The sequence below is a fragment of the Petaurus breviceps genome, unplaced genomic scaffold (genome assembly GCF_028583685.1).
Source record: "Petaurus breviceps papuanus isolate PSGF00001 unplaced genomic scaffold, PetGlider_PUasm1.0 37, whole genome shotgun sequence".
Classification (NCBI taxonomy): Eukaryota; Metazoa; Chordata; class Mammalia; order Diprotodontia; family Petauridae; genus Petaurus; species Petaurus breviceps.
This window is the reverse complement of record NW_027186296.1, coordinates 35,156,953-35,171,469: the sequence shown is the minus strand read 5'-3', so window position 1 is coordinate 35,171,469 and position 14,517 is coordinate 35,156,953. Positions and strand designations below refer to the sequence as shown.

The following is a 14,517-nucleotide window of genomic DNA, read 5'->3' as shown; positions in this document are numbered from 1 at the left end:
ATTATAATTGTTTTAAATTTTAAAAAGATGTTTGATTGCATTTTGACTTCCGCAAGAAAGCCAATCCCAAGCATATCAATATAATACCATGCGTGCTAAACCTGTTGTACATAGCTGCAAAGTGAATCAATATTCTTGGGGTCTAGCTGAAATCAAAACAAGCTACTTAATTCCCGAGTTCTGGATTAGTCATAAGTCACCCATAATGTGTTGTACCAGCTTATTTGGGGGAGCAGTTTTGATGTCCTAAAGGTAAGTTAAGAGTGCCAGGTTGAGTCCTTTATGATAAATACCATCCTGGACAAAAAGCCTTTGTAACAAAATATTCTTCCCAGCCTGAGCCTTTAGCTTGCTTGTTCTGAGGAATACTTATGTTCACAGGATTCTTACCCAATCAAAAAGTTCAAACTGGCTCTTGTCATGGGAGTTGACTTTTATGTTTAAAACACTTCAGCTCTTCTTTTAATAGACTATATAGTCCTTCCAAAATAACTAGTTTAAATTATCTACAGAATTTGATCAGACTGCTTTTTTTTCTCCCATGGGAAAACCTATATTATTTGTTTATGTTGGAAGTTATTTTGAAGTCATGTGGGAAATTTTCTTTGTTTTCAGGAAGTGGTCTCCTTATATCCTGGCTATTCATGTTGGTTACTGAGAAAGCCTTTAGAACTACAAGTACTTACATTTGCACAGCCATGGGAGGGATTTCCGGCTCTGTTCTGTATAATGTGAAATGCTACTTTTTGAGTACTTGAAAAGGTTGGGTGGGACAAGGAGGGTGAGGCAAATAAAGCTAATCATTTTCATGTTCTTCCTTAAACAAAGGCTTGGTATGAAATTGTGTTGAAATAACTTAGCTAAAATGAAATAGTTGAACCCCTTTGTAGGTCTCCATACTAGAGAGTGTAAATGTTCACTCTTCCTTGAAGGACAGAGTTGGACCTGTGCTCTCATTTGATGACTTTTTATAATATGAGTAAGTGCAAAATAAGTGCTTTCTTTTGAAGATGGTGCTACCTGTTGAGACTAAGCAAAATCTATTTAGTCATTATTCTGCATAATCCTTTCAATATTAGGAAACAACTAAAATGTTACCCTACACAGATTGGAAGTTGGAAGGGACCTCAGAAACCGTCTGATCCAATCCCCTGAATTTTTTTCCATGTTAAATCTCTCGTTTTCTAAGTTGATTCTTATGTAGCTTGGTTTTAAAGCCCCCTTGCCATCTTGGTCCTTACTGGAGTACAGAGCTGACACTGGACAAAGTAGCTGTGAATTTTGTGATGCAACCTGTGAAATCAGGGTCGGAACTAGATGGATGACCTTTGAGCAGCCATCCAGTTCTGAGATTCTGTGGTTTTGTTAAAAGTAAGGAAATTGACAGCACTTTTTATGCATTCCCTCCTATAGGGGAAAAAATGACAGATGGAGTCAGGGTCATACTGATAGAAAGGAACTTGACCACAGGTATTAGATCAAAACCATCGGTATCTTAAACATTATATTTTTAATTCTCAAAAATATTTAAGACAGTAAAGATTGTACTATGCAACAGGTGGAAGATGCTCTTGGTTCCCCCACATCCCCCTGTTCCCATCAAAAATAAGTTCAAAAGGCATAAATAATTCCATTTTGCACAAAGGAGGACTAGACCTGTTGGCCTTGGTGGCTTCTGGCTTAGTGGCCTCATGGCGGACTTAGCCAGTACACACCTGTCAGTTTCTCTTACACACACACTTATGAAGCCACACAGTTTGTAGAAGATGCTTCAAACTGATTTTTTCATAATGTCTGAAATGTAGATGTTTCCTGAACATGTAGTTGGACACTGAACTCTCTACATTAAGGTGCTTAATTTGATAAGAATTTTATTCAGTGCATTCAGAATATGATGAATCAAAATATCTCTGCTAAAACTCTTCTCTCTTAAACCACTGGGTTTATCTTTGGGATTGGCAGGACCATGAGTGGAATCCTTCTAGGGGTTTGGTAGAGAAGGGGTTGGCAGAAGCCACAGCTTGGCTGTAGTGAATTGATGTGTTGCCAAATAAATGAATACTATCAGGTACATAGAGCAGAGTTTGGGATTTGACTCCTCCTCGGCAACCAATTCCAATACCTTCTTCCTGTAGGCTGTCAGTAGGAAAACCAGAAATGTAGATTTCATAGCACCATGTTTTGCATCATCCAAACTCTTCCCTCTGAGGTACTGAGAAACTAAAGCAACTTTAACAGTAGCTGGGAATAAGGAGGGAAGTGTGTGTGTGTGTGTGTGTGTGTGTGTGTGTGTGTGTGTGTTTATATTTAGCATGCCTCTCTGATTGCTGAGGCTGGTGACATAAATCCCTGCCTGTCCAAGTTTCCAGATCACATAACTGATAGGGGTAGAAAGCAAAACCTTATTCCCTGGGATGTAGGACTTCCCTTGGCTCTGGGTTAATCTGGCAGAGCTAGAGAGGAACTTCATGAGGTCTTCCCTCTGCCGTTGTCCAATCCAACTTGGAGAAGACATGGGAAAAAAAATCAGGAGCTGGCAGTATAGGTGGAATGACTGATGATCCATCAGCAGAAATTCAGGTGGGTAGGAGATGAACACACCAGATCTTCGTGCCTCCTACAACACTACTCAGGTTTTTTGCAGAGCCTACTGTTGGGGATAGAGCACCAACAGTGGCCACTGGAATCTTCTTCCCCAGCTTTCATCTGATGATGATGATGGTGATGGTGAAGAAGAAGAATTGCTTGCATCCTGGCACCTTGGGAAAGATATGCTCCCTCAAAGCATCTATAGAGCTGGGTCTTTGGGTAAGTGAGAGAGGGAGAGAGAGAGAGAGAGAGAGTGAGTGTGTGTGTGTGTGTGTGTGTGTGTGTGTGTGTGTGTGTTATGCTCAGCTGCCAGGGCTCAGGTAGAGCAGTGCTGTTTAAAAACCAGTTTGAAGTACCTTTCTGGGGAAAGCAGGACTGCAGCCTCCCTGGGAATTTATGCTTTGAGATGACATCATTTGAACAGAGATGCCTCTTCTCTCCTTGGTCCAGAGATGGTCTGATGGGCACTCCACAGGCCGCAGACACAAAGTGCACCCCCGTCCCGTCCCCATCGAATCACACTCTCATGGAGCCTCATTCCAGCTCTTTGGCATTGGGTTCCTGTTCTGTTTTCCTCTCTCGACTGGAACTTTTAAAGAATCCAAGCTGTGGGTATTAAAAGGGAACAACACCCCCCCTTCATTAACCATGGGCAAGATATGGTCTACTTTCCCTCCATATCCTGGCCCAGACTCTGTCACTCTAACCCCTTTACTTTTTTTGCCATTCCTCAAAGCCCCATTCACCTCTCATATGTTCCAGGAAACCTCTTGCTCACAATGTTAGCTCCTTTCAGATTCTCACTGGGATGGAGATACTTAAATTATATCTTGGTTTGTATGTGCCATCTCTCAAACTATATTGTAAACTGTTTGAGAAGAATTAATATCAATGTATCTCCTCTCTCCCCACCTCCTGTCATAGGTCTGTATCCTTCAGAAACTCTGAATAAACACTGCTTAATGTAGTAGAAAGAGCTTGGGGTTGGAAGACTAGGCTCCTAGTCATGGACCCATCCATCGCTTGTTAGTTATGTGACTTTGATCAAGTCCCTCAATCTCTTTAAGACAGTTTCCTTATCTGTAAAATGAAGATTATAATACCCTATCTAGTCTGACAGTAGTTTTGTGAAGATCTAATGTGATAATGTATATGGAAGTAGAATAATAGAATAGCAAGAGTTTGTTATTGATGAAGGAACTTCATTTAGGCAAGCGAGTTAACTTTGGAGAATAGTAATGCCTTTGAGTGGTGGTGGTGGTGGTGGTTCGGCAGAGGTGTGTGTGTGTGTGGTGTGTGGTGTGTGGTGGTGGAGAATGGAAAGGATCAGTGGTTGGAGGTAGGGCCAACCCTAAACATTGATAGAATTAAGTAGATGCCAAGTAGTATGATTTTAGGAGCCTAAAAAAGGGCCCTGCCTCCCAAACCACTGTTTCATTCATTGGCCTTACTACAATACCTAAAATATTTACCATTTCACTTCTCTGTCACTACACATGTTTAAAGCATTGAAGGCACAGTTAAAATTCAGATATCCCTTGGGAAGGAGGAACATATTTAAGTGATTAACAATTTGGCATGAATTAATTTACCAGCTGACCTTTCTCCCATCTCTCAGGCACTGGGACACAGGTCTGCTGAGTTTTGATGTGGGGAAAGGTAGGAAGAACCACCACAGGAAGGAGAGGGGTGAGTGGGCTGCGACAGGGGATGCCCTGGGCAGCCTGGGAACAGTTCAAGAGCATTAGTGTTTCTCTGTGTAACAGAAAATGAAAGGACACTAAAGGAAAACTTGTCTGCTTAAAATTTTCATTAAAGAGTCCATTAAAGGAGGAACAAATCTCTTAGGTTGACTTTAATGCCCTTAATGTCTGTTAAATTGAATTTAAAAGATTCATATGCAATCAAGATGTGAGAAACATGGGCTATAGTCCCTGTCCTTACTCCAGCTTTGTGGTTTTGGACTCGTCCCTTTACTTTTCTGTTTTCTCCTCTGTAGAATGAGGGGGTTGAGGTTGATCTCCTTAAGGTTTCTTTCAGTTCTGTCATACCTAGAAGCATATAGGATCTTCAACTCAAGAGCCTAGATAATGGACTAGAAGCAGCAGGTAGGGGTTTTATTGAGGAAAGATGGAGGGTCCAACCTCAGTCCCCTGGGAGGAAGTACTCAAGAGGTCAGGAGCTTGTTTAGATCTTGGAGAGCTGATGAAGGTGAAATGCCTGGGCTCCCAGCTCCCCATCCTCTGTACTACTTCAGTAGCTGCCTGTAGCCACAGCACTCACCTTCCAGAGTGCTAGGACCAGCAGGGCAAGCAGTAAGAGGCCTCCCAATGTGCTTCCAATGATGATCCAAATTGGGATCTGGGAATCCTCTTGTTTAGAGATTTCAAATATGATCTGAAAGGGACAATAGCCAAGAAACACTATTAATTGAAGATTGCCAAAACAGTCTTGTTCAGAGGTGGAGGCGTGGCTTCTGTCCTTGTGGTGCTTCCAGTCTGATGGGGTATGAGATGCGGTTCTTATCCTAACAGAAAATGCTAGAAAAACTAACACGACCAGAGTCCAACTCTCTTCCAGCATTTGTCCCCATCAATAGGGAGCCCAGTCCCTCAAGCCTCTGTGAATCAGTACCTTCCTAAAGAAGGCTTTCTGCAGGTTGGCAATATCTATCCTAGGCTGTCCTTGTCAAATGGGAAGTATATGTGAATAGGGGAGGGAGGAGATGTTACTGAGAAAGCTGCCCTACCCCTAATATAGCTTTCTTATCCTTTGACTTTGGAGCTTTGAAGCCCAAGGCCACCAGGTAGGATGGGGTCTGGAAAGGGGAGGCAGAGAGCAGAAAATACAAACTTGGAGGATTGCACAATTTCATTGAGAATTGGCTCTCAAGACCCCAATTCCAATTAACACTAGTAATTTTGGTTTCTCATTTTTATTGCAATGTCCGTCCTCACTATCCTATTGACTTGTTTATCTGTGTCTTTCCACCTATCTGAATTTTACCTACCCTTCAAAGCCCATTTATGTCCTACCTACTCCATTAAGTCATCTGCCATCATCCTCATCCTCTTCAGAGGTGGTGATGTCTACCACCTCTGAACTCATGGCACTTGTGACAGAGTTGTATAGTAGACAGAACCCTGAAGCTGAAGTCTGCTATTTACAAGCAGAGCTAGGATTGCTTTGGGCAAGTCAAGTGACCTGTGACCCTCAGTTTCCTCATCTGTAAATTGAGGGAGTTAGATCACATGACTTCTAAGATCCCTTTCAGTTCTAAATGCAGATTCCTTTGCTATGTGTACCACTAATGTACTTAAAGTTTTTCATACACTCTTTTTGTCCTTGCCATCCTAACTAGACTGGGATTGAGGTAGAGGCCTTGTCTCACACATTTTTGTATCCTCTATTGTGTCTAGTGCAAGACTGGGTTCTTGATCATTTTGGTTGATTTTCTCAAAGTATCCAGAAAACTTTATTCTCTACCCGCACCCCCACCCCTGACACCCATACCCCCTTGGGAAAAAGGGAAAAGATCACTAAATACATGAGGATGATTGAAAAAGTCTAGGGAAAAGATCACTAAATACATGAGGATGATTGAAAAAGTCTATGTCCCTGCTTCCCTGTAAAAAATGTTTTCTAGACTGGGGTGATGAGAATGGGTTTCAGGGCCTCGCTTCCTAAGTGAAACCAGGAGGGGGCAGCAGAACTCCACGGTGCTCAAGTGGCCGGGTTCTGGAGGCAGCCTCCTTCTCTTGGTTTCTGTCTCCTTTTTTAGGTTTTTAGGTTGGTCAGGGCACCAGAGGCTTGAGGGTGGGCCTCAGCAGAAGGGACAGATTTCTCTTCAAGCCCTTTGTATCATCTTCATCATCATCACAGTGAAATACCCTTATATAAGTGCTTGGCCAGACCTTTGTACCTTACTGAAAGCAAAAGGATTTACCCCCCCAAACAGTGATTCAGAGCATCAGATCCCCACTTTAAAACAGCAACTCCCTCTAAACATTCCATAACAAATGGTCAACCTGTAAGTAACTTCTAAGGAGCACATATAGTATGTATTTATATGGATTTAAGTTTTCATTTTATAGGGTGAGAGGCAGGGACATGAGTTGAGGCCATCCTCACTGACTTTTTACTCGACATTGTGAATGGAGTTTCTTATCTCACCAACTAATAGAAAACTGATCATACAGATAGACATAGAGAAAAGAAATGACAAAATAATTTGTAGATTGCTTTAAGGTTTGTAAAACCTGCAGTGTATTATTAAATTTGCTTTTAAGAGATGACCCTGCCTTGCTGGCCTTTCTTGGAGCGTGGGGGTGGGAATGGGGGAAAGGAGACTAGTTCTGACCTTTTGGGCCCTTGGCCCTTGTGGCCTTGCCTTCTGGGATGAAGTAGGCCATTCTGGGTCCGGAGGGGACGATGGAGTGGATCAGGGCCATCCCTTGTCTTGCTACCCCTCCCTCCCAAAGAATCCCTCCCTATTCCCTCCTCCCCAGAAAGCTTACCTGCCGGCTAGGATCTTCTTCTTGGAAGATGAAGGGGCTCTCAAACTGACGCTGCAATGCTGCATTGACTTTGATTTTCAAAGACTTGAACTTGAGCTGCCCAGAGACAGGAATGTGGTTGTCTGGCATTAGACAGAAAGGCTTCTACCCCTAATCAACCTCTGTGTCCCAGGAGGCCAGATAGAGACCCCCCCCCCCCAAATATAGGCTACTTCCCCATTCCTCTCCTTAAAAACAAAAATAAGACACCAAAACCCTCATATGAGATACTGTTAGAAAATAATGCCACATAGCAGCATGACTGGGACTAGTAACATACGGTATTTACTTTTGTAACTGATGGACGATAAGAGAAGGGATGTATATTTTGCCTTCAATCCTTTGGTGCTGTCCAGCTTGACCTGACTTTTGGTACCTACTGGTTTTTATTTATATTGTTGGGATTGTGTTTGTTGTTTTTTGGGTTCTGCTTGCTTCCTTCTCCCCTTCCTCTCCTTTCACCTATGGTTCCCAGCCATGCCTGCTTTTCCCATCTGTGACCCAGGGAAAGGCCCATCATCCACACCTTTCTCAGTTGCCCCAGGTGAAGGGCTGTCAGGTTGGTTTACTACAGTGTCCAGGACAGTGTTTGGCATAGAGTGGGTGCTTAATATTTGCCAATTTGATCCAAATAATGAGTGTAAAGCAGCAATGGGAGCTTGATTTATTTAATAACACTGAGGGAGAGAATGACAGATCTGGGATCACAGACTGAGATGGGGAAGAGACCTTCAAGGTCTTCTAGGCCAACCTCTCTATTTCACATTTTGTTTGGCAGATGCTGCTGTGTAATGGCTGTTACATACAGATGAAAAAGCTAAGGTCCTGGTAGAGATTGAGTGACTCCTTGTGCAAGTTCACTTGGGGAGCACCCAGGACCTGTGACTCCTAGTTCAGTGTTCTTTCCAGGACACTGATTGATCTGGTTCGGCCTTGAGTGAATTTTTTCTGGGCCTCAGTTTCTCCACCAGTAAATGTTGTCTAAAGACCTTCCCAGCTTTTAACATTCTACGATTTATGTATCAGGGATGTTATGCCCCAGGCCAATAATTAAACTTGTTACCTCTTCTTGGGGTGAAGTGTGACAAGGAAATCCACAACCCTTGTCTTCACTCCACATTTTCCCAAGTCTCTCTTTGTCTACCTATCATTCACTGGGACCCTTCCCCAGCTCCCCTCCCCCTGCCTGCTTCCATTTGATCTTGAGGTCTCTAGCTCTTGCCCTGAATTCCACACACATGGGCATTTATTTTTCAGCAAGGAGAACTTGGTGGTATTAGGTTGAGTGCAATGGATAGGAGCTTATCTACTGAATGAGGATGGTCAGGATTGGAAGAGAAGACTATTGGGAGCCAGGGACAGATCTAAGTGCAGCCAGACTGCAATGGCATACACCACTTTAGTGTGTAATCCAGGGTAATGGATAAGCTAGAAAAGATTCCCATTAGTTTTGAAGGCATTCGGTATTATCTAGGCAGCATATCTATCTAGCTGCCTAATTGTATTCTGTCAATTTTACCGGTTTCAGGAAGCTTCGTTTTTCTATTCAGTTTACAACGAGCTCTCCTTCCTCTGACCTCCTATAGCGTTTCTTTTTTGGACCACCTGCTTGGCTTTGTGTTGGCTTTTGTACTGATATTTCATTTTATTATATTTATATCTTGTTGACCTTGTTAGAAGATAAGTTGCTTAGCACGGACTTTGGGTTGTTTGCATCTTACAATACAGTGTTGACTACATGTTGATCAATTGAGTGTCACTGAGTGGGAGGAAGGAGGAAGAATTGGTAAAGGGTGTAGGATGGAGGAGGCTTGTTTGTGATGAAATACTAGCTAAGAACAACCCACAATTTAGATAACCAATCCATGGAGAACCTAAAGAAGGGCTCTGTTCTTGGGAAATTGAGAGGGATCTGAATCCTCTTGTGGGTTCTTTATTCTTTAGAGCCCAAAGATGGGGAGTAAGTCAGGGAGGGACTTGACCACTTACTGCTTTGAGGGATTTCAGCCATAGATTCCCTAGCAGATGGAAACTCATTTCCTGGTTGGTGGCCAGCTTCACGTTGCATTGGATTGAAACCACATCTGAATTGCTATGGTTCTGAAAAAAGGTAGACCCAAGGGAGGCAAATTTAATTGAGTTCCACAAATATTTATTAAGAGCCTACTTTGTACCTACCTAGGTAAGGTCACTCTCTCCCTTACTGAACCTGAGAGTGGGAAGATAAATGACTAGCTGTTATTAAAATTAAGGACTCTTCCTATATCTGAGAACCCCAGAGTCAGGTTGGATGGCATCTATCTCAAGGTATACCTGAATCAGGGCATCAGATAGTGGAGATTCTGGAGCTTATGATCTCTCTTTCCCATAAATCAGGCTGGCCCTGCACATAGAGGGATGCTTTTGTGGTAAAGTTTGATGGGTCCCATAAGACTGTGCTGGAGGAGGGGGGGTCTTCTTTATTCTTGGATTCCAGATGGACAAGACTAGTAGTATCTGGCATGGTGGAATAATAGCCAACATTTATATAGCACTTTAAGATTTGAAAAATTTTGGGCAGCTAGGTGGCACAGTGAATAGAGCACCGGTCCTGGAGTCAGGAGAACCTGACTGTGAGTTCAAATCTGGCCTCAGACACTTAACATAAAAAAAACTAGCCATGTGACCTTGGGTAAGTAAGTCACTTAACCCCAATTGCCCTCCAAAAAGCAAAAAAAAAAAAAAGACTTGAAAAATTTTACATGTATTTTTTCATCCCACATGAAGTAAATCCTATTGTTATTCCCATTTTATAGAGAAAGAAATGGAGATGCAGAGTTGCTAAGCAACTCAGAACAGCTCCAGGTTCATTCACTGAAGCCAGGGTCATTATTCACTGTGTCCTTGCTGCCTTAAGGAAGGAACAAAGTACTTGAGTTGGGAGACCTATTTTATAATTTCAGTGGTAGTCCTAGTACCTTTATACATAGTAGATATTATAAATAAATACATGTACATTGAATTAAATTATCTTTCTGTGCCTCAGTTTCCCTTCCTAGGAAGTAAACTAATAATATATTTCCTTCTTTATGATTATTACAAAGGTCAGAAGCCCTCTTGCACATGCGAGATGTATAGCTGTATATAATATATAGATATATGTCTCTCTCTATATATACATATATTTATTATTTTACCCTTTCCCCAATACAGGAAAATCTGCCCTTCTTTCCTTTTGTCTCTTAACATCCTAAACCCAGTCTAAATCTGACCACTACCACAAATCTTTCCCTGACTTCATTGGCCCACAGTGCTCTCTCCCTGCTTATTATTTGTATTCCTCAAAGGATATAGCTTAAGGATGGAGACTTATTAGGTATTTAACTGATACTTATTGACTATAAGAAAAATAGCTTTTATGCTCAGGAACCAGAGCTGTTGAGTCTTCCACATTCTGCCCCTCTTTCCATGGGAAGGTCCCTACCAGCTGTGGTGAGTGACTCAGGTCCTCCTCGGTGGGAGCTTGTCGGTAGTCAGTATTGTCCCCCCATATGTTGCATGTTCTGTTCTCCTACACAGACACATAAAAGCAGACACATGTGCAGTCTTACAACCAGGCTTATCAGACAGTATTCTCCCCTTGATGAGGGGAGGAGTACCTTTACCCTATGAAGTAACCCAGGAAGAGACCATATGTCAGCCCTGCAGACGGTGGGAAAGGGAGCTGCTGGGCCCTCACTCCCTGGGCAAGGTTCTTGCTGGCTCAGGGAAAGGTATTATGCTCACCCTAGACTATCAGAGAGGGCTCCTGGAAGATCATTACCTCTTTCACAAAGAAGTCACTCAGCGTCAGTAGGCGGTTCCCTCCTCTTGTGGCAATGGGGACCGTGATTTTAATTATGACCCCATCTATTGGGAAAAATCCCAAGTTTAGGATCTATGAAGAAAGAGGGAAAAGATATTAGCATACTAAGCACTGGGGTAGGGGCTTGTGGGGAGCCCTGAAGAAATAGTGGGGGTCAGTCTAGTGAGGAAGCGTTACAGGACCATGATGTCTAGAGCCTGAGATGTCATCTTTACTTTCTATTGTGTTGTTTCCCCTTCCATCAAATAAACAAGTTGTACACCTAATAACAATGACATTATTGTACAACATAGGATAACTGTATGATGGCCCATCTACATTTTCTATAATTTCATAGATTTGGGGAGGTTCTGGTGAGAAACTTTCTTTGTTAATACAGATCTACTTCTTTACTTTGAGTCTGAAAGAGTTCCCCAGGAGCACTGAGAAATTAAGTGACTTGCCTATGGTCACACAGTTAATATGTATTGGAGATAAGACTTGAACTCAGGTCTTCCTGATTCTGAATAGTATATCTATAGGCTATCTAAGCTGCCTCTCAAACACAGTGACAATCACAGTTATAGTAATAGTGATTAGAGCTTTTGAGGCCTCTATAGCTTTACTTGTCTACCTTATCTCCCATCTGTCCCCGGTCAGATAGGTTTCCCTCCTTAGAACTCCAGGAGAAATTGTACAGTGAAAAGAGACCCCAGCTTATAGGCCCAGACTTGAGTTCTGCTCCTGCCTGCATGTGACCTTGGATAAGTTATTTCCTTTGTGAGTTTCCTTATCTGCAAAATGAAAGCTAACCTTTAAGGTCCCATCCAGTCCCAAATTTATGAAATTATGAACCCCAATGGCATTTAGAGTCAGCATCATACAAATTTAACTGTTAATGCCTCTAATTGTTTTGTGTATGTTGAGCTTCCTCTTGGCCCCCCTCCCTCCCACCCCAGTTAGATTAAATAACTTGCAGTGAGTAGAGCACCGGCCTTGGAGTCAGGAGGACCTGAGTTCAAATCCGGCCCCAGACACTTAACACACAACTAGCTGTGTGACCTTGGGCAAGTCACTTAACCCAATTGCCCTGCCTTCCCCCCTCCAAAAAAGGAAAAAAAAAGATTAAATAAGTTGAAGTCTCGAGGCTTTGGAGTCAGAAGGCATCAGCAGGGGCGTGATTCTATCATTTACTAGCTGTGCCATTTTGGAAAGTCATATTGTTTCTCTGAGCCTCAGTTTCTTCATCTGAAAAATGAGAATAATAATATACTGCTTATCTTATGGGGGCTCTGAGGAGGCTCACATGAGATAATGCATGAGAAAACACTTGTAAACTAAAGGGTGATATAGGGACTGGCCTTGTGATCTCACTGGAATAAGTAACACTCAGATGGGGGAACTCTCTTTCCTAAGGACATTAGCACTTTCTCAGAAACTTAAGAATTTAGTTTAGTGCATTGCCTAGAGCATTGAGAGGTTGAAGTGATTTGTCCTGTGTCACACAGCCAATATTCCATCCAATGCAGCACTTGAACTTGTACCTTCTGGGCTTCCAGGCCAGCTCCATATCCACTCTTGCTTTCCTTTTTGTCCAGTCTTTTTTTTTTTCTTTTTGGAGGGGGGAAGGTAGGGCAATTGGGGTTAAGTGACTTGCCCAAGGTCACATGGCTAGTTTTTTGTGTTAAGTGTCTGAGGCCAAATTTGAACTCAGGTCCTCCTGACTCCAGGGTCGGTGCTTTATTCATTACAACACCTAGCTGCCCCTCCACTCTTGCTTTTCAATGGTCTATGTGAGTATCAGCTATTCTTATTCTCCTTCACTTGTACTTCATCTTTTAGAAGGCCCTTGGCACAAGGTTGGGCCCATAGTAGGTTCGCAATCAAGGCTTTGAAACTGCTTGATGGATAAAATCACAACAGAATAATATATAAAGCCAGACAAGAGATGGGATTGATTAGGCTGATTGCTTAAACCATTACAGAAACCAGGCAAAAGACAGAAAAAAGTATATGTCTCTAAGCATGAAACAAATGGGGAAACTGAGGAACACCAAAGTCAAGCTAGTTGCTTTTTCAGCTCTTGGAGGATTTTTCAGATTCGACAGTATTTGCAACTGGGTGTGGACGGACAACAATGTTGTGTTTTGGTGACATTTCAGAAGTGTATATGTGTGTCTTGGGGGCCATACTTGTAGACCTATCATATCACCCTGAGTTCTGATCTTGTTTTCCGAGTTGGCGTAGCTTAGTGGACGATGAAGTGCTGGAACTTGGAACCCTGAAGACGTAAGTTTAAATCTTGACTCTTAATATTTGGGAACCATGTGACCCTGAGTGACCTTAGAATCTTTCTGAGTCTGATTTTCCTAATTTGAAAAATGGAAGTAGTATTACCTCTAATCTCAAGGGCTCAAATGAGAGAATGCCTATAATGTGCTTTAAAAATTTTTTTATTATAGTTTTATTTATTTCATTAAATATTTCCAAATGACATGTAAAAAAATTAGTTAATATTCATTTAAAAAAAATTTCCAGTTCCAAATTTTCTCCCTCTCAGGTGCTTCTCTCCCCTCTTTGAGTGGGCAGTGCTTTGCCAGCTTTAAAGGCCTATGCAAATATATTTATCATTGTTATCTATACTGTACTACTGGGGTCTTAGGGCCTAGAACATGGGAAACCTGTGGCTTCAAGGCCACATGTGACCCTCTAGGTCATAAATTTGTGGATTTATTCTGTGAAATTTGGATTCAGTCAAAAGGGCTGTACTTGAGTACGTAGAGGGTCACATGTGGCCTTGAGACCTTGGGTTCCCCACCCCTGGAATGAAGGGGCTGGACTAAATGATCTCCAAGGTCCCTCCAAGGCCTGTGATCCTATTATGTATGTGTGACCTTAACCAAGTGATGGTGCATCCATCTGGATCATAAAAATACATCATTAGCCATTACTTTGGTTTAGCACTTTTTTTTTTAAAGTACTTTCACAATTATTCTTTTCTCACACCAGGCCTTTGTAGCTGGCAGGACAGTAATACATCTTTCTATTTTGGGGGGAATTGAGGTCCACAGTGGTAACGGCAACCTGCTCAAAGTCACACATTTGCAGAGACAGGACCAGAACATTGATTGGCTGAATCCCAGGCCAGTGGTTCTTACCACTGTACCAGGACAGCATTAGCTCAGACCCCAGACATCCCTTCCAGAGATACGGCCCCAACTTCACACCCTTCACATCCTTCCCTGCTCCTGTCTAGTCTTACCGTAAACATGCATTGGAAAGGAGGACCAATGCTGTTGTAACCCTCTAAGGAGCTGTTGGCCTTGACTTCGTAGTGGCTCAGGGTGGAACTTCTGTAGGGAAGTTGGACAGAATTGTTAGTCAGAATGGATCAGGGCAAGCCATCTTGTGATAGGGAGGGAGGGAAGGAGGGAGGGAGAAAAAGAAGGAGGGAGAGAGAGACAGAGAGAATGAGACAGAAGAGAGAGAATGAGACAGAGAAGAGAGGAGAGAGAGAGAGAGAGAGAGAGAGAGAGAGAGAGAGAGAGA

At 42.5% G+C, this 14,517-nt stretch overlaps 2 protein-coding genes across 2 annotated transcripts in view; both read right to left on the bottom strand.

Annotated features, from left to right (window-relative positions):
• The window catches only part of CALML4 (calmodulin like 4), a 434,126-nt gene that overhangs the window by 95,302 nt on the left and 324,307 nt on the right, over window positions 1-14,517 (bottom strand). The window lies entirely within an intron of this gene.
• Window positions 1,479-14,517, bottom strand: part of ITGA11 (integrin subunit alpha 11) — a 201,499-nt gene continuing 188,460 nt past the window's right edge. Inside the window, exons 24-30 of the mRNA XM_069098217.1 lie at window positions 14,231-14,321; window positions 10,948-11,061; window positions 10,609-10,695; window positions 9,135-9,245; window positions 7,107-7,202; window positions 4,873-4,986; window positions 1,479-3,195 (exon numbers count right to left, since the gene is read on the bottom strand). Of these exons, the coding sequence (XP_068954318.1) occupies window positions 3,124-3,195; window positions 4,873-4,986; window positions 7,107-7,202; window positions 9,135-9,245; window positions 10,609-10,695; window positions 10,948-11,061; window positions 14,231-14,321 (685 nt within the window). The 3' untranslated portion in view covers window positions 1,479-3,123. The remainder of the gene's footprint in view (window positions 3,196-4,872; window positions 4,987-7,106; window positions 7,203-9,134; window positions 9,246-10,608; window positions 10,696-10,947; window positions 11,062-14,230; window positions 14,322-14,517) is intronic.